The sequence below is a fragment of the Amia ocellicauda genome, chromosome 1 (assembly GCF_036373705.1).
Source record: "Amia ocellicauda isolate fAmiCal2 chromosome 1, fAmiCal2.hap1, whole genome shotgun sequence".
Taxonomy (NCBI): Eukaryota; Metazoa; Chordata; class Actinopteri; order Amiiformes; family Amiidae; genus Amia; species Amia ocellicauda.
The window spans coordinates 46483718-46503478 of record NC_089850.1 but is presented as its reverse complement, the minus strand read 5'-3'; the positions used below and the strand labels follow the sequence as shown (position 1 = coordinate 46503478).

Here is a 19761-nt window from a genome sequence, read left to right as displayed (position 1 = left end):
TTTTCTTAAATCAACTTTGATCAAAAGAGGACTTGGTTATAAAACACCTTGTTTGTCTTGGGTCACGGGGCAAAGGTCAAGGCCATGTTCCACATCCCAAATCTGGGCTTGCATTGTTAGAGATCTCCCATCACGTAGCCCGAAAGATACAGATGAAGCAATGTCTCCGACTCTCCATCTGGTCCTCCGTGTGTGTGTGGAGCTTCCCATTTAATTACTTTTTGTTACAATGAAAAGCCACACACACTGGCACTGTGCATTGAGATTTCTTCCACACTTCATGATACAGCTACCAATTAGCAACAATTCATCATCACAAGCCATCCTTCTTACAAATGGACATGACGTTACCAAACATACAACTCTTAGACTTTGGTTAGTGCTGAAAGGCTAGATTAAGTTTTCCAAATGGTTGTAAATAAAAGATGGGTGTCATTGATAGACACTTTCAAAAACAAATCACAAGTTTGAATGCAAATGCAATTTGTTGAAAAGGAAGATGTTAAATATCAATGATGGAGAAACAGAACTCAATTCTCCTTTCATCTAAAAATTCTTTCCTCAACACCCACACTCCCTGAATTGGAGCAAAAACAGTCTTTATACAAATAACAGGACTGCCAAAAAGCACCATTTAAATGATCCGTGTTCTACAGTAACAAAATACCAAAAAAAAATCCTGGTCGCAAACTAGTATCAGAGTATTTTTTTTTTTTTTTAATGAATATAAACAAACAAAAATGAACGAATGCAATATAAACATCACATTCAGGAAAAAATACACAAATGTACATTTATGACTTCCTAAAAAAGAAAATTCCCAATTTCTAAACTGGTCAACTTTTTAAATTTGACAGAGGGGGACCACTAACGAGTTCCATTATAACATGCTTACATTTACATGCTAACAACTGGCTTGTCAACATACTGCTTAACATGGATAAATGTTGAAAATGGGGAGAAATTGTAAAAGTACAGAACAACTTGTAAAATGAATACAAATTATGAATGTCACTACTTTTCTTGGCTTAGCTCTATGGTGTATATTTGCAGTAATTAGATGTAAAACTATTGACCACATGGGTATTACTATGAAGATGTCATTCACAGTGGTTAAAAGGTAAGCATTTTTGTTTCCTGCAACAATTCCCAAATATGGTAATGGGAAGGGAATAATTTAGACGATTATAATATTAAAAGTCTTTATTGATGTTTGGTCAGTACAGGAAAGGGATTCATGGAGTCAGAGTAATATGCATTTAACAGGGTACAACATACTGTAGAAACTGTAAAACTACACACACAACTCAAACAGCATTTCACCTAGAAGGAGAACAAAATAAAACAAAAGATGGGGAAAAAAAACAAACACCAAAAACTAGACGTCCTTAATGTGGCAATGCTATTTGTAAAACATAACTGGGGCGTCATTACTGTACTGGGCATTTACAGTAGCACACCAGAAGCAAAACAAGTTTTTCTTCATCAGCACTGTAGATGTCATTTAGAAGTAAAATTAAGTAGGCCCACACAGGACCAGATCTGGTTATACAGACTTCGACACTTATTGCAGAAACAAACGCAGTTTCTTACTACATTAAATCATAAAAAAATAACTCAAATCTACACGCATCAACTTTATTGGTTTTGTTCAGCAACGTAAGTGTTAATTTTAAATTGTGGCAGAGGTATCAAATGAAGAAACAAAACAAAAATTAGTCCCAATATTTCTGGACAGTATCCTCAGCCAAAATGTTAACGACACTGTGTGTGTGTGTGTGTATTATATATATATATATATATATATATATATATATATATATATATATATATAAATGCACACATTACACTTTATGTATAAGCTGATGTGTTCAGAATGTTACAAAACGGAGCCGTGTGCGCTTACAGTCGAGTCCAAACCATTCTGTGCATGGCGTGAACCCACAGTTCTGTTACCTTTCCCAATTACTGCCTTCTCCTCCTGAGGGTCATGGTTGGAGTCTGTGTCATTGGAGTGGTGAGTGAGGGACGTTTCGCTACCGGTAGGGGAGTCCACGCTCTCGTAGCCTGCACTTAACTGGTTCATGTACGTGCTGCTGCCAGCCCTGCTCCCGCGCTCCTCCGAGTGGTTGGGGAGTTTCGTCTCTGTGCCGGGAGAAGAGGGGAAATCCTCCTCGGTGCTGCTGACCTCCCTGTAGAGGCTGGCACTCGCCGTCCGTGGGGAGGGGTTCCCGTTGCTTGGTCCATTGGCCACTCTGCTGCAGTCCTTGCTGGTCTCTGCTGCACCAGGGGGCTCAGTGGAGGAAGTCCTGCTGGTGCCAGGGGCGGCACCCTGTTGCTGTCCTTGCTGAGACAACTGCTGGCGAGTCTCTTTCAGCTGCTGCTGGAGGACCAAGATGGTGCTCTGCATCCCCTCCACCTCCTCATCCAGCTGGATGATGAAGTCATTCAGTTCTGGGAAAGGACAACAAAGGGGGAGACCGCTCAATCAGACGGAAGGGTCCTCCAAGACAGCAGACCACTAGTCAGATTAATCATTAAATCACAGGTACTCAAAAGAAAAACCGTAAGGTATGGATTTAATCATGGATTTCCTACAACACAACACAACAATACCAGGGGGCTTGAACCAGTCTGGACGAATTTCTCAGTTAAGGTTATTTTTAACATCTAGAGAAGCTCAAAGAGTCAATAAAGTAAATAACCTTACCATCCTGACTGCTTTTAAGCTCCTCGCTATATTTCTTCTGCAAAGCCAGCTCAGCCTCTAACTGGGCAATGCGACCCTGTGACAGCTGCCTCCCCAGCTCCTGATTCTCCTGAATGAGCATCCGACATTTCGCCATCAACTTTTTGCCTGTTTGGCTGCAAAGGAAAGGAACCTAACATCACAGAATGAACTTTGGTTGTGTCTGAAAGAAGCTGGGCTTAACAAACCACACACACACAAACACAAATGTGACACTTAAAAAGCGGAGATCCACATTTCTATACCTGGATCTGTCAGCTACAGGAGAGAGAAACGTGCAGTACCTGTACCCGAACAACAGCACCTGTGCACAAAGCGCCTCCTAATTTAAATGATTGGTTAAAAACATTAGGAAAAAGTCATGCAAAGGTAGCTTTCCGATCCCAAATAATGAATATACCACCCTGCTGTAGTGTGATAAAACCAACCCTAGAACCTGTTGCTTCCCATCTACACATTATAACATACCCCACTTTCAGGAAAGTCTTCTATTCACATTTAATAGCATAATTGCCTTACAGGTGGAAGATGGAACACTGATCTGCAGCTGGATCAATAGAAAGATCTGCAAGAATCCAAAGAGGAGACTAACCACGTTCCTACTACGGGGCAAAGCAATTCAATCCATGTTACAGAAATACTGACGTGGTCCTTCTTGAAAAGTATGTTAAATTCAGCAGAAAGAGGAAATATAAAAAATAAAATAATCAAACCTTTGCTGCCTTGACAGAGCAACAGAACAGGGGGTAAATTAAACCCACATGCATTAGATTGTGTCCAGAAATCCCTAGGGTAGAATATAGATCTTTAAATAATCAACACAACATTATATCTTTGGTATAACAGAGGAAAATATACAGGGATTAACTAGAAAAAATAAAATAAAGACTTACAGCATTTGCATTTTAAGTTTTAAAATTCAAAAATGAAGTCTTTATATGAAGCATTACATCAGAACAAAGTTTATAGATGAGGAGTCCATTTGACTCCGTATGGTATCCACTACATCAGTGATCCGAGAATCACATCCATTTCATTCGCATTTCCTTAAGGGAAAAAAGTATAAGGCCCCAGATGTAAGTGTGAAAAAATATAGCGTTTGACGTGGAAGATAACTCTGGTCATAGGGTAGAGCAGGAACTTATGAAAGTCTTGCACAAATGGCGTTATTAAACGCATCAAGGCTTCATAAAAGTGCAACTGACAAAAAGTGCAGCATGCACCAGCTATACACAGAAAATTGTCAGTCAGCAGCAACTTCACATTGTTTTGAGTAACAGAAAAAGAGCACTTTAATTTAAATGCCGATAACCCTTAACCGATAATGTTTTGAGGGTAGCTGGGCTTTTAATGTACTTTATATGAAGTCAAAACAAAACAGCCAAGATACATGTCGAGGTAGAGGAAAAACATTACACTTATTAATGGTGAGCACATTTCATTCTTGATGCATCTCCTGTCTGCTCACACTTGTTAATATCTAACACGTAGTAATAATAGGTCCATAAATAGCATTTCCATATACTTTACATGTCAGATGTGATGACTTTAAATTATATCCACTGAAATGCCTTGAAAGAATATTAAAATGTATATATATATAAAACAAAATCAAAAAGCACAATGCTACCATGTATGGATCTTTAAAGGAGTACCCAAAGTAACATTTGCGACAATGAACCACACACAAATATGTAAAAGGTTTACCTTATCAGCAGGTAAAGATTATTAAAACCAGGTATTCAGAAATATTACCTTAAACTCTCATGCCCACCCACCCCATTTCCATACCCAAGCATAAAAACCTTTTTGATTCTGCATAATCAGAATTCTTCAATTCTCAACATCACAAGAGAAAGGTGTACACTCATCTCTTACATACATGAAGACGTTGCTGGAGAAGTATGCTTGTAACACAAAAATATCAAATTAAATGGGTCTAGCAGAGTTTACTTTTTCTCCTGGAAAGCTAATGCTCTACAGAATAAGGCTGGGCTGTGAAATCTAAACATGGTTTTAAAGTAAAAACACAAATTCCCTTTGTAAACATGCATGGAAGTACTGCCTCAGCATGGTTAAATGGACCACCTATATGAATCCAAGATATTCTGAATATCAATCAAAACTGGTTGCCAGGACTCCGGCATGACCCGCTCAGTAAACCCCTGCGATGGGAGTGCAGGCAGAGCCTGCGTTTCAGACATTTACTGGTGCAAAGCTGGGCTACGCTAAACAAGACATTGACTGGGTTCCGCTACACAGCACACCCCGTCTGGGCTAGCCTGAACACAGGACAGGGGATCCTAGGCCGGCCTACAGCAGGGTCGGCAGGGTAAACCACATTACCCTTCATGCAATGCCCAGCTGTACGCACTTTAGTCCTGTAGCGTGCAACCAAACATGACAGCGCATATGTTTCCCAAAATGCATTTCTGCCTGTGTGATCACAAGGGCAGGAAACCAAGACTTAATTGGCAATTGTGCACTGCGTGGGCACTAAAGGGTAGAAAAGTAATTTCCATATTGGACAAGAGGGGGCAGACTGCTTAAATTACCACTAGTAATTATGGTGCAAATGTTTAGAGCACAAGGCACTGTGATGGATCCTAAATCAGGGCCAGCCCTGACAGTAGACCCTTATGCAGCCTATAGTCTATGTTAATACTTCCCCAGTTAAGCTCAGGCTTAAGAGAGATGGCCACAAAGCCTGAAACAAGCTTATCCATGTCAGAGTCAAACATGAAACAACATTTCAGCAGGACTGCATTTCAAACTCTTTTGTATTGACAAATCAACATCAGTGACAGAATCCCTTCAAAACACTAAAAATGTAAACAGAATATAGAAAATCAGACTAGCAAAATTAAGAGGGATGGAAAAGGGGTTTCTTAGCAAGCAAACCATTAATAGATGGATGCACCATTTAAGCAGCATAAATTCAAATCACAACTCTCACCACCTGGACTGGAGTAAACAGTTAGAGACTGGTCAGTTGACAGTGCTCATTTTACACATTTTGCATGTACAACACCTTGATACACCAACAGCAGTATGCATTTTAAAGAGCCCAATTTAAGAAATTTAAGAAAACATTTTTGTTTTGGAATCAAAGAGCTTTTTCAAAAGCTCATTATCAAGAAAATCACAACTATCACTATCAAGATGAAAATGTATCTTTTCTTTTTTCTTTCCTCAGCCAGACTGGACAATGACAATATCCCATTGTGCACATTGCTGTAGATGTAACTTGTTAAAAAAAAAAAAAAAGAGAAAACAAATTCAAAAAGAAAACAATAAATAAAATGAATAGAAATCTAACCATATCTGGATGACGAAGTCTTTATATAAAAAAAAAAAAAAAAAAAAAAAAAGTATAGTCACTTCTTAGGTATCGACTCTCGTCAGTTCGCAAAGAACGTGAAGGAAGCCCAGAGTCTTATTACGTAAGCGACTTCCAGTGTCTTACAGGTCACTAGCAGCGCTGAGATTAGAGCGCGTTGTGTTCCACCGTTACTTTTTACTGGAATTTTATATGTTCAACTCATGCTTAAACTAGGTTCTGCAATCCATTACTCAGTCTGTAGACAGCAAGCCACAGACCTCCGACTGGCTCTTCCCTCAATTTTCCCCACACACCACGAGTACGGAAACTCTCTAGGAAGGGGGGAGACATTTTGAAGTCGGATGTGACCACTGCCGCTTCAGAACAGTCCCGAGTCCAGCAGGCCTCTGAACCGAGGGGAGAGAAAGCTGAAACAGAAGGTTCACCTGACAAAAGTTTATGTTAAGTATAACAAGCTGGACAGTACAGAAATCTGGCTTTTTGGGCTTAAAAAGTCTGAGTCTTGTTGTGAATAGAGCATTTTTGCCTTCCCACCATAGCATTCTTGCAGTGGGAGTGTCAGGAAAAGTCTTGACTGGGGAGTATTTGGTTTTGTTTACCTATCAGGTGTAAATTTCCAGGCACTCAGTTCATTTTGGGCTTGCTCCAGTTTGTCTTTAGTCTGTTCCAGTTCACCCTTCATTTTAAGGAAAAACAAGTTGATGGCCGGGTCCACCATGGATGATCTTAGTTGGGCCGCACTGGGTTGCTGAACTTGCTTGAGGTACTGGATCTGGGTCTGCGCAACACAAAAGAGGGAGTATTACCAACAATTTAATGGAGTACAAAATTGTTATTTTCCTAAGGATTCGAATAGTCTGAATATACTGGGGAAATGTGCACAGGCATGGATAAATATTTGATTTATTAAAGGATTTTAAAAAACATGCACAATATTTGTACGTTTAAGAAAAGGGAGGGCACAATTCAATACCTAATTCTGTGATTGGCTAATAGAGTACCTATGTATGCATGCATGATGCTTACAATTTCATGACCGTGTGGATCATCTACTCCTGTCCCAAGGTTTTTCATTGTAACAAATTAATAACTGGGAAACATAGAGATCAAGTGTGGCATCATGATGATGCTTGTAAAGCCCGCACGTCACGTTGGATAAAGTTGTCAAAGAAATTAGTGAAATGTATTATATATAAGGTAACATGTGAAATGACATCTGCAAAAAAAAAAGCATCGCATGCAAACGTCTAGAGAAATGACAGTACTGTAACATTGTAACCACTGCAGAATAAGTACTCTGTGTTACAGTTCATCAGCTTCAATTCTGATTCCCCCAAAACCTCACCTGCCACAACAAAAGAGTAACAATATACTGCAAGTCACTAGAAGTGCAATGTGTGGAGGAACTGTCCCTTTTATTGGGTCAAATATTCTAACCCTGGATGCTTTTGGACAGAGAACACTCACATATCAATCTATTCAACACTCCAGCCCCTACAACAGGGTGTATGATGCACAGATGACAGCTTGGTCTGCAGAAACATGCTTCCAGCAGCACTAAATCTTGGAGTCTTGCACTATTGTGCACATTGTTACTGCCATAAGACAGGAAAGGAATCCCAGTGGAAGTGTCCAGTTTCACTAGGACACACAGGCTCCAGCGAGCTCTTTTACATGAAGATCTATAGAACCCACTACATTGCCAAAGGCAAGCACTGACTGTCGAGCCCACTGTGTGTTCTTTATTGCATGTGTACTCTCTCCAAAACAAGTTTTTGCATAACATGACCATGTTAGATAATTTAGCCATTGACTGATGAGTGCCCATCTCCTTTGGTGGGAATGTGTGAGGGAGAAGTTATTTTTAAGAAGATTTGGATGCATTTGGCTTTTCTGTATTTGTGATGGGGTAAGACTACTATATGACGTGTAACTGAGAATGATGATCTAACACAGGGGTCTCCAACCCAGTTAATCTTGTAAGTCACCATAAATCACCAATTTCTAAATACTGGGAACACATGTGAGTTATTAATCAATTAAGCAAATCAACCAAGGGAGCTCCAATGGTTTCTATGAAATACTTCCAGGTATTTATAAATAGGTGATAGAAGGTTGACCTACAAAACCTGTTGGATAGGGGCTCTACAGGACCAGGGTTGGATTACCCTTATCTAACAGAAAGAACAGGAAAAAACCCAGGCTGTGACTGTTTCTCTGTTCTACTTACAGGACAAAAACAAATTCACAACAAGATCCCAGGAGACTGCATAAGACAGGTGTTTACCTATCCAAAACAGATCCCCCCCCTCCTACACTCCAATGCATTTATTCACGGGAACAAAACCTAGAAGGCTAAATTTAATTCCTTCACGTCGCAATGCAAAAGCCTGTGAAGTGATGCTTCATCATTTGTGGGGTGTGCGCAGGGCAGACTGAGCCTGTCCTCTGTCCCCCTTGCCTCAAACAAAGAGAATGGAGAGAATGGCAATACTCACTGTACACTCTTGCATTTCCTGCTCCTTTGTGGCAAGCCTCATGACCAGGATGTTCTCTCTCCTCGCAGATTCTTGCTGTTGCTGTTTAAGTTTCTCTTCAGACTCCTTCAATCCAGTCAAATCATTTGCTAAACCACCATGGAGGACAGAGAATAAAATAAATAAAAATAATTAACCTCAGACTTCAAAGTTGCAGTGCAATGTTCAAATGAGGTTCTGCAAATACAGATTAATAAAGTCTACGTAACTAACTTTTTACTAATTCCACTCAATGACTTGGCTCCTAAGGACTGACTAAGCATTTTCAAACCGATTTGTCCTGTGAGAATAAAACAAAGAAAATCTAAAAACTTACAGTTCAACTCCGCATATTTTGACTCCAGAACCTGGACATAAGCTTCATGTTGCTTCCACCTAAAATGAAGAGAAAGACAGACCATCATTAAATGTATCTGGAAGTACATGAGCAAATGTCCCCACACCTCCCTCTGCAGATGGGATATTTACCTCACACAAAGTTCTTCTCTAGTGAGGGTCTTCAAGTCAGATTCACTAAGGCGAACCTAATGAAGCAAAGGATTTTAGTTTTAGTCCCAACACATCTCCACACTTCACAGCAAGATCTCGGGTGCTTTGTTTGATACTCACCTTCTTTGGAAGAGGTTCCTCATTAGTCATTCTGGACTCTGAGAGGGAAACAAAACAAACATACATCAAAAACACGAACTAGTCACTTAAAAACATGTGTATTACAGCAAATGTAATACACGAAATCAGTTAATGTTTTTAAAAATGAGCTCTGACAGCACACAAGCTACATGATAAAACTCAAAAATAAGTGATGCTGATCAAACAGCCAGGCCTATAAATTCAAAGTATGCTTATTTATTTCAAAATAAAATACAACGACTCGTTACGTAAGAACATGTCAAGTATAACTGTAATAAAGGCCTATTTACAGTATAAATTAGAAACCTTGCATAAGAGATCATCGATAGTGACTGGTCGTTACAGCCGCTTGGTACTTCTGCTTTGCAATAACTACACAATCGTGGGATTACAATCAATAATAATGTATTGCACCTGAAAAGTCACGGTCACATGCGCCTTGATTTACATCAATGTCTGTTTAAAAACATTTTAAACGTCTGCTTAAGCATCTAGACGAATTGAACTGCTCTTCTTGAATGGCACATTGAACAGGCGATCGTCTTCCGGAGTGATGCTCCACCAGCCTGATTTCGTGTGAAGTAAAGTGCAGGCAACTCGCCAGTCCCATTTAATCACCCAGACTGAGCAACACCATCCAGGTGCCCGGTTCTGGTGGGATTGATCGGGGGGTTTTCCTCCCATAATAGTTTACAATTTAAAATAATGGTCTCCGCCCTCCATTCCCCTGCTTAAGCAGAACCATCATTTGTAGAAGACAAATCGCGCCGTTTCCGTGCCTTCAGATGAGATAAGAAAATGAAATAGAAACGGATAAAAGCAACACCTGTAGTAAGCTGCGAGCAGTGCTTCATATACACGTTTCTGCACATACTTTAAGCTGCACACACATTGATTGAATATCGTGTTTTATGTTGTTACCTGCCGGTTTCTTGTGTTTGCAGCTTCTTGTCGCTACAAAATGGCGCTGAAGGAAGAGCCCGGACTCTCCCCGCAACGGCCGAGGCACACATAATCTTTTCCCTATTTTACAAGGGTTATTCATTGGCGAATACTTACCAGACCCGACTTTCTATTGAATAGAAATCCTCCTGGACTGATACAAATAAAACGTCTAACAAAAATGACATAAAGAATTAAAATCCTGAAATATAAGCTCGTCGTGTTTTTCCCAATGCTTGTGTTATTTGTCTGAATCCGTCACCGACGCCATGCGTGAGAGAGGAGGGACGTCGGCGTAAGCGTCATAAGAGACGCACGCGTAGGGCGCGCTGTTGTAGCGCAGATTCACGCAGTTCTGGACAGACCTGCGCTTTTCTTTGTACTGTAATTGGTTCGGGGGTGACTGTCTGCGCAGATATGCAGAATCTCCCCGATTCCATTGGTGGAGACTCGCAGAAATGCGGAGATCTGCGCTACACGAACGCGACCATCTTGCTTGTTTTAAACGCAGGGGTGGAGCGGGGTCTCTTTTGAAGCGGCCGGTGATGTCCCGCTGTAGTTCAAGTGTTTTACTGTCTGTGAAATTAACGTTAAATCACTGTTATTTTAATGAAGGTACACATAAATGCCGACTGTCAGTATTGGGTCAGCTGGTAAAATATATTTCAATACGGTTAAAAAATAAAATTATGCCACCAATTATATTTTTTAACAGACAACATAATTCAGTGGGGTTAGGGCCAGGGGCCTGTGTAGAAGCACTTCAATCTCGACCTGTTCTTTCTCCATTCTTCCACATCAATACATTCAAGAGGGATATGACAGTGAAGGCCTAATAGTGTGCCTTAACATTAGACTTGCATTAAAAAAAACATTTGCATGTTTTGCTGTGAAAACTACAGACCAGCTTTCTTCTCACACACTGTCGCTTCAAGAAGCTGCTTCTCTAACACTGACATACTCTTATTAGAAGTGCATCAACTTAAGTGTGGCCATGCTAACTCAATATAATGGTGATACTGTTACAGAGGAGAAACCTATGGTGTATGTAGTGGATGAAGTGGAAACGTGAGGCTGACTGGATGTGACTTGGGTGGCAATGTCACTCTTTTGGAGCTGTGTGTGTAAGGCTCTGGGGAATTCCTTGTGCACAACTCATTCATATAGTGTCACCTCCTGTTGACTTTAATTTACACAGAAATGCAGGTACTTTGCTTGCAAATTTTACTTTACTTCCACTATTCATTTAGACTTTGTTTATGTGATGTCCAGGGTCACCTATACTATCACACCGTATCACACAGTAAAAACTACTGAAGGTAAGATACACACGTTTCAAACCATGGTTAATATTGTGTCAGCACAACAACACAAAATACCAGAATTATATAACACAAGCTCTCCATAATTTGTATGTTAGAAATTGACCATGTTAAACATTGACCATAAATGCTTTTGTTGTTGTTGTTTTTACCAATGTTTCTTCTCTGTTCAAATATGCCAATTCAAACTAAATTTACATTGCTTTGGCCTGTTTAACCTTGTTAATGTCGCTCCCTATGAATATGATTCTGTGTGGCATCCATACAGGTGGGAATTTGCTCTCACACAATCCCATATTAAACACGACTCGTATAACGTGCATTACAATCCGATACATCTGGATCAATAACTTGTAATTGTACTGTGTTATAACAAGTGGACAACAAACAGTACAATAACTGCAGGAAACAGCTCCGCGCTGCAGCGGGAATGAGAAGCGTGACTTGAGTGCTGGGACAAAATGGAGTGGGTGAAACCATTATTGCACAGATGCAGGGGGTCAGTTTGGATTTGCTAAAATGCGATTACGAGTATATTAAACTCTATTTAAAAAAAAGAATGTATCATATTTCCTCAATAATTTCGTAAAGGCGTACAAACGCCGGGTCCTCTAAAATGTCACTCTTTTAAGATGGTGACAAAATGAAGTGAAATGGGCTGTTCCCAGACGAGTTGAAAGGTCAAGGGCAGGCAGTGTGCGTCACAGATCATAAACTTCAACAGAGCCATACTGTGTAGGACGCTGCTGGTGCTTAGTGAGGGCTACTGAAATACCGACACTATTGATTAAGTGTTAATAAGCGAGCATGTTGTGTAGAGCCAGTAACATACGCAGGTAAGATCTCGAAATCACCATAGATATCAAAAGAGCTCAATCTTTTTAGTTACTTTATTTAACAATATCCATGGTGAGAACGAGCAGGGTTTGGTAAGATACAGTATGCTATAATAATAATAATAACAACAACTCACGTCAGAGTATCTACTTCTTATTTTATTATAAACATGTAATGTGTGTTTAGTACTTTGCGTGTTCACTTTGTTTTTAGGAAGACTGAAATAAGCACGACATATTGCAAGACGGTTATATAACTATCGTTAGAATTACTGTAGCCAGTTTGCAGTTTTTAGGCTCTTTTTCATACTGATTATGCACCACCCCTTAAGACCTGGATGGACACATTGACATGAACGTGAACATGGCGTTTCTGCGTCTTCTCTCTTCTGACAAAGTGAACATGATCTGTACTGTTAAAGATACGCAGTTTCTGTGTTGTGCAAAGCCGATTACAAGCAACCCTGTATTGTGATAGTGCTGGGCATTTCATCTAATTGTAAACGTGTACACTGTTCCTAAACAGGCCTTATTTTGTGTGGTTATTTTATTTACTCCGTTAAAACATCATGTGACAAAAACCTAGGCCTATTTAAAGCAGTGCTGTCTGAATCAAATGAACATTAGTACCATTAGTAAATGTAATTACAAGCTTTGTCTTTGTTTGTTTGTCTCAAATTAAGATAAACATCTTAGTATGAATTTTACATCTGCTAAATCAAAGCTTTATCTCAAGAGAAGCAAGTTGTTAACTGCTTCAGTATTCATGAATTGTGTATCTTGACTTTTTTTGAGTTTCTTTTGTAACAGTTTCTGTATACAGGCTGGCTGAAGTGGATCAATCGATTTCAAATCCATGGTGTGAGTTTGTGTGTTTGGCCCTAGATGCGCAGCCTCCCTGAGTCCAGCTGTGAGCTGCATGGCCTCCAGGCAGAAGCACAGCCTGCCCGACCTGCCCTATGACTATGGGGCGCTGGAGCCACACATCAGCGCAGAGATCATGCAGCTGCATCACAGCAAGCACCACGCCACCTATGTCAACAACCTCAATGTGGCCGAGGAGAAATACCAGGAGGCGCTGGCAAAAGGTAAGGACCAGCACCAATGCACGGACTGCGTCAAAGGTCCTTTGTGTACTAAATAAATCCAGACTGTTCTGGAAACAACCCAGGTACTGACATGGATAGATTTCTTAGTGTAATGCTCCCAGTATTCAGCCAAAAGTACTTATTTTGTGTGATTATTTAACTTCCCCTTTTTTGTTGTTGTGGAGCCCTGCAGTCTTCTAAATGTTTTCTTGATATACATATGTATTTAAATTTCAATAATACAATCACATTTAAATAATTAAACATTTGTAAATACTGTAATACTTTATCATAATAAGTTAAATTAATTACAACTGCTCAGAGTGACCACTGTTTAAGGTCACTTTCCAAACAATGAACTTCTTCTAACTGGTTAATTTAAATATCTTGCAGGTGATGTTACAGCACAAGTTGCTTTACAGCCTGCTCTGAAATTTAATGGTGGTGGCCACATCAATCATTCAATTTTTTGGACTAACCTTTCCTCTAGTGCTGGAGGAGACCCACAAGGTATGTTCATAAAATAATATTGACCTTAGATGAATGTGATAAAATATTTAGCAATTTTTTTTCCACACTATTTGATTGGCATATGCCTACCTGCTGTAAAAGTTGTAACAGTTAATGTTGAACAAGTTGAATTCTCATTTTGCTACTCTTCAGTTGCAGATTGATACTGTTAATTATTTCTCTGAGTGAAATGGTTCTGGGTCCTTTGGCTTTAATAGTATTTATAATAGTATCAGATCCCAACAGGTTAATTGTCACTGGCCAGCGTCTGATTCCAAAGGTTTAATCATACTACAAGTGTTTAACATTTTTAGCTTATCGGCTATAAAAATGCAGGAAAGCTTAAGAGGTATAGAACAAATTACAGCCTGTTCGGTTTGAAATTTTCAGTGGAACCAGTACAATTGGAAATCATGCTTTCCCTGTCCTCTAGGGGAGCTGCTGGAAGCCATCAAATGTGACTTTGGCTCCTTTGAGAAAATGAAGGAGAAAATGTCGGCGGCGACGGTGGCGGTGCAGGGCTCCGGCTGGGGCTGGCTGGGGTTTGAGAAGGAGAGCGGACGGTTACGAATTGCAGCCTGCGCCAACCAGGATCCTCTCCAGGCCACCACAGGTCAGTCCACAAGGTCAACGTGTCTGTGACTGTGACCATCTGTGACAGTACTTGATGACTTTAAATGCTTGTATTTAGTTATGTTGATTATTAACATTCTTTTTAAATTATTAGACAAATTGAAGAATGCATGTATTAGCTTTTGCTTTAAAACTCATTTGTAAATACTATAAGGAAAGAAATTAAATTTCTTTACAAGTCTGTTGTCAGTGTGATGTGGTATATTTGTGGCATCTTGATTTTTCTCTCCTACAAAGGATTTTAGTAAGTTTGGCTCTTAAGTAAAGTGATCCTTCCTGATTGATAAGCCTCCAGTATAGGTCCAGTGTTTTGTAAGCTCAGACCTGTATCTTGTGCTCATAGAAACTCACAGCTTTTCAGCTCTTCCCTTTTGTCATAGACCTTTTCTTTTTGCTTTCTTCTTTTAAGGTCTTGTTCCTCTGCTGGGAATTGATGTGTGGGAGCACGCCTATTACCTGCAGTACAAAAATGTTAGGCCTGATTATGTCAAGGCTATCTGGAACGTGGTGAACTGGGAGAATGTGGCAGAGAGGCTGAAAGCTGCAAAGAAGTAGTTGGACTTACTGTCAGACCCTATGAGATCTAAAAGAGGATGCTTTCATCTGTGAAGCACCCCTTACCACATGCTTTACCAAGAGGCAGATTCAATTAAATAAAAACAACACTTAGTGGGCTCTGTTAAAGAAGGCAAGGCTGGTGAAATGAATGCTCTTCTAGATCCTGTGTTCAGAGCGGAGTGTTTTCTACCTGAATGTATCGAGGCAGCTTGAAACATGGAAAGAGATGCTTTGTTTTTTGTTTTTTTTTGGTAATGTGATATCTGATTAAAAGTCATTTAAAAAAAGTGACCCAATTTAATGTGCTGGTTTTAATATGTTTTTTGTTGTGGGATTGGATGAGAGGCTGATTGTGTTCAAAGACGAGGGGATCTCAAAATCAGCTCGTCGCTCACCCCCCTGTTACTGAATCGGTTTAATTAATTCAGTAAGTGTACATAGACTGCAAAACTTTTTCAATTAAACTACAATTGACTGATTTCCTGACCCATTCAGACACATTTGTAGCATTATGCTTGCTACAGTGGTGTACAGTATTGTGCATACAGTGACCAAAGGGGCTAATATGCTGAGATGAAACTAACAAAAACATGCAGAGAAATACCAAATCTATGAAGTTTGGTATGCGTAGAGCAAGAACAGAAGGAGATGTTTAGTCTTCATTGGACCGTAATAAAAATAATAAAAATCTTGCAAGAGAACAAGAACTTGCATGTTCTCGCATGCACACTAGTAAAATGTGGCATACATTTCGTGCCCAACAGTTTATCCAGAATGATCTGTGTAAACTGCCTCTGTAAGCAGCATACTTTACAAATATTCCATACATCTGACTGAACAAGGAAACTTTACACGTGTTTCGTCCCCAGCTTCCATGTCTGTCTACTGCAGAAAAGACTCCAGGTCGCAGCAATTAGTGTTTGGTTTAGTAGTGTTTATATGTGGCATTAATAGCCAGGATTTTTGGAAATCTCTAATAAGTCAGCAGGGAAATGGTACTGTATGAATAACAATAAATCTTTGGGTAAAATTAAAGAAAAGTACTGAATAAACTTGAAAACAGTACCTGGTGTTAAATGTGTGGAGCAGAGGGAATCTCATTAGGTCATGACTTTTGTTGTAGTTTGAATGTAATGGCAGTACCTGTTATCTCCAGCTGATGATGCTATAGTCAAATATGCTAATATTTCAAAGGGATAGTTGCCTATGACCATAGAAACCATTCATTTGAATTTGAAAGTTTAAGAAAAAAAACATGACTTATGTGAACTTGCTGAATGTATAGATTTATATTATATGATATACATACAGCTCTGGAAAAAATTAAGAGACCACTCCAAGTTCAGAAATCAATGTTAAGTGGTCTTTAATTTTTTTCCAGAGCTGTATATGTAGAGAGAGATAATACTGTTATTTAAAATATCTTTCAATTAATTTTGTGATCACAGGTTTCTAGGCTAGTGATTTAAGTAACTATCTGAATAAAGATAGTTACTACCAATTTATATTATATTGTTTTCCATTCTTGGAAGCCTTTGGTTTAATATATAAAACTTCCACAGGTTCAACATGACCAGTTTCTACACATGATGATCATTCCATAGGTAAGTCAGTTCACAAGTAGGCAACCTGCTGGTTCATATGTCTGACACAGTGAACTGAAAACCACCTCCTGTAGAGAGCAATGCTATTGCTTAAGTTGTGAGTGTAAAACTGCAATGCTGTTAATGGTGGGTGAATATCACCATGCTGTAAGCATGTTCCCAGAGAAATCAACACATTAGAATCTAGTGATGCCTTTTTGTTCAGGCAGGTACAGATGTAGTATTCAAACGCAATTACTTGATTTGATCACTAGCAGATACTGTTGTGGTCTGTCTGTATTTAAAAGACAAGCTTGTGTTTAAGATGAACTCAAACTTGGTTTGAGAAACGCACATTTTGACCACTGGGTGACTCTGTTCACCTACAGATGATGTTATTTCTTAGAATTCCCTTTTCATCTCAAAGGTGTTTGTAATATGAATATCTTGTGTGTGTCTTTAAAATAATGGGCAGGATATCAGTAGATTATTTAAATGAAACAATGTTTTATTATTTAATAAGTAATTGTTTTGTATGATTCTTTCCCACTGCTGCTTCTGTCACCCTTTGTAGGCACTACTTAGGTCTCTGCACCAAGATAATTTTTGGCATCTCTCCTTCACACAGTCCTGTGGAATAGAAATCCATAGGCACACCTGTATGTAAAAGCATGCTATCTAATGGAATGTGCTTATTTACTGAGAGGTGTGAGTGTATGGAACAGATTGCCAGAAGCCACCCTCTGGATATGAAACTACACCTTCCTTCCGGAACATGCTTGCACAGAAAGGTAATGGCAGTCAGCTAATATATCACTTTTTGTCTTCCAAGACCTCTTCTTTTAATGATTTATGTAGAGTTTAAAAGTATATCTCTGACACAGTACTAATTTACTTTTTTTATAAAGGGAAAAGATTTGCAGAAGTTTATCTACACAATTTGGTTCCCTCCAGCTCCTTTCAAAGATTCTTTCCCCAGCTACTCATTGATCCACACTAGTCACGCTTGCTTTAGCAACAGTTACAATTCCTCGAAAATAGTTTTTGAGAAAAACACGTCTGGTTTGTTTTTGACACAAAATGGGATGCCGACAGTTATGCTGAGTGGGACCTCGGCAGTCTTATATAACCCACACTGAACTTGACTTGAGTAATGACATTAAATCATTACCAGGAATGGCAATATATATATATATATATATTGCTATTGGTTCATGTGTGTTTCATTCCAGCTGTCTGCCTGCCTCACTGTCTCCCTGTCAAAATCACAACCTCCCTTGAGCCTCCCCTCTGACACACATCTAACCCCAGCAAAACTTCCCTTTGTCTGATCCCCTTTCATACTTTCACCTCAACTGTCTGTTACCAGTTGCTATTCCTGTGCTATTTCCATATAAAATAAAACTCTCCCCCTTTTCTCAAATCTTTGCAAGAAAGTCATAAATCATGCACTCAAGATGGGGCAGATTTCACTGAATTGAAAGGAGACTTTGATCTAGTGTTCAATCTTTGCTTTTAAAACAAAGCTTTCTCTTTTATCAAGGGCAACTTTTTAGAGCCACTGACCAAATCATTCACAGCTGTTTTCAGTTAGATGTGCCAAGACCTCTCACTCAGTGATTAAAGTACACTGTAGTCCTGTGAGGTTGTGTGCCTGTGGTATGCCTCTTTTTTTTTTTTAATGAAAGAAGGCACAATTTCCAAGGGAAATTATAAAACTACAGCAAGGTTGAGCCATCCAGCAGGAGAACAGAGAAAGACAAATTTGAGAACAAAAGATGCCCATTTAAAACACACCTGTGCTAAAGTTTTAGGCAGGTGTGAAAAAATGCTGTAATGTAAGAATGCTTTCAAAAAGACATGTTAATAGATTATATTTATCAATTAAATGCAAAGTGAGTGAACAGAAGAAAAATCTAAATCAAATCCATATTTGGTGTGACCACCCTTTGCCTTCAAAACAGCATCAATTCTTCTAGGTTCACTTGCACACAGTTTTTGAAGGAACTCGGCAGGTAGGTTGGCCCAAACATCTTGGAGAACTAAGCACAGTTCTTCTGTGGATTTAGGCAGCCTCAGTTGCTTCTCTCTCTTTATGTAATCCCAGACAGACTCGATGATGTTGAGATCAGGGCTCTGTGGGGGCCATACCATCACTTCCAGGACTCCTTGTTCTTCTTCATGCTGAAGATAGTTCTTAATGACTGTCGCTGTATGTTTGGGGTCGTTGTCATGCTGCAGAATAAATTTGGGGCCAATCAGATGCCTCCCTGATGGTATTGCATGATGGATAAGTATCTACCTGTACATCTCAGCATTGAGGAGACCATTCATTCTGAACAAATCCCCAACTCCATTTGCAGAAATGCAGCCCCAGACTTTCAAGGAACCTCCACCATGGTTCACGGTTGCCTGCAGACACTCATTCATGTACCACTCTCCAGCCCAAACTGCCTTCTGCTAGAGCCAAATATTTCAAATTTTGAATCATCAGTCCAGAGCACCTGCTGCCATTTTTTTGCATCCCAGTTCCTGTGTTTTCGTACATAGTTGAGTCGCTTGGCCTTGTTGCCACGTCGGAGGTATGGCTTTTTGGCCGCAAGTCTTCCATGAAGGCCACTTCTGAGCAAACTTCTCCGGACAGTAGTTGGGTGTACCAGGGTCCCACTGTTTTCTGTCAATTCTGAGCTGATGGCTCTGCTGGACATCTTCCGATTGCGAAGGGAAGTAAGCATGATGCGTCTTTCATCTGCTGCAGTAAGTTTCCTTGGCCGACCACTGCGTCTACGGTCCTCAATGTTGCCCATTTATTAGTGATTCTTCAAAAGAGCTTCGACAGCACATCTGGAAACCCCTGTCTGCCTTGAAATGTCTGCCAGGGAGAAACCTTGCTGATACAGTATAACTACCTTGTGTCTTGTTGCTGTGCTCCGTCTTGCCATGGTGTATGACTTTTGACAGTAAACTGTCTTCAGCAGCCTCACCTCGTTAGCTGGGTTTGACTCTTCCTCACCCAGTTTTATTTATCCT

The 19761-nt window shown here is 39.7% G+C and overlaps 2 protein-coding genes across 3 annotated transcripts; one reads left to right on the top strand and one right to left on the bottom strand.

Annotated features, from left to right (window-relative positions):
• Nucleotides 1-1185: 1185 nt before the first annotated feature.
• Nucleotides 1186-10483, bottom strand: wtap (WT1 associated protein). Of its 2 annotated transcripts, none has more exons than XM_066707258.1 (8): nucleotides 10319-10483; nucleotides 9239-9276; nucleotides 9098-9153; nucleotides 8946-9004; nucleotides 8591-8718; nucleotides 6692-6870; nucleotides 2711-2865; nucleotides 1186-2454 (listed from the first exon to the last, which is right to left on the bottom strand). In XM_066707258.1, the coding sequence occupies exons 2-8, from the start codon at nucleotides 9266-9268 to the stop codon at nucleotides 1880-1882; spliced, it is 1182 nt and encodes a 393-aa protein (XP_066563355.1). In that variant the 5' UTR covers nucleotides 9269-9276; nucleotides 10319-10483; the 3' UTR covers nucleotides 1186-1879. The 2 variants fall into 2 exon arrangements, with proteins under 2 accessions (XP_066563355.1, XP_066563347.1); XM_066707250.1 differs by lacking the exon at nucleotides 10319-10483 and adding an exon at nucleotides 10181-10312.
• A 1735-nt stretch (nucleotides 10484-12218) lies between these two features.
• sod2 (superoxide dismutase 2, mitochondrial) lies at nucleotides 12219-15439 on the top strand. Its single transcript, XM_066707237.1, has 5 exons — nucleotides 12219-12359; nucleotides 13245-13447; nucleotides 13841-13957; nucleotides 14391-14570; nucleotides 15000-15439. Exons 1-5 carry the CDS (start codon nucleotides 12331-12333, stop codon nucleotides 15143-15145), a joined length of 675 nt encoding a protein of 224 aa, XP_066563334.1. The 5' UTR covers nucleotides 12219-12330; the 3' UTR covers nucleotides 15146-15439.
• The last annotated feature ends 4322 nt before the right edge of the window (nucleotides 15440-19761 follow it).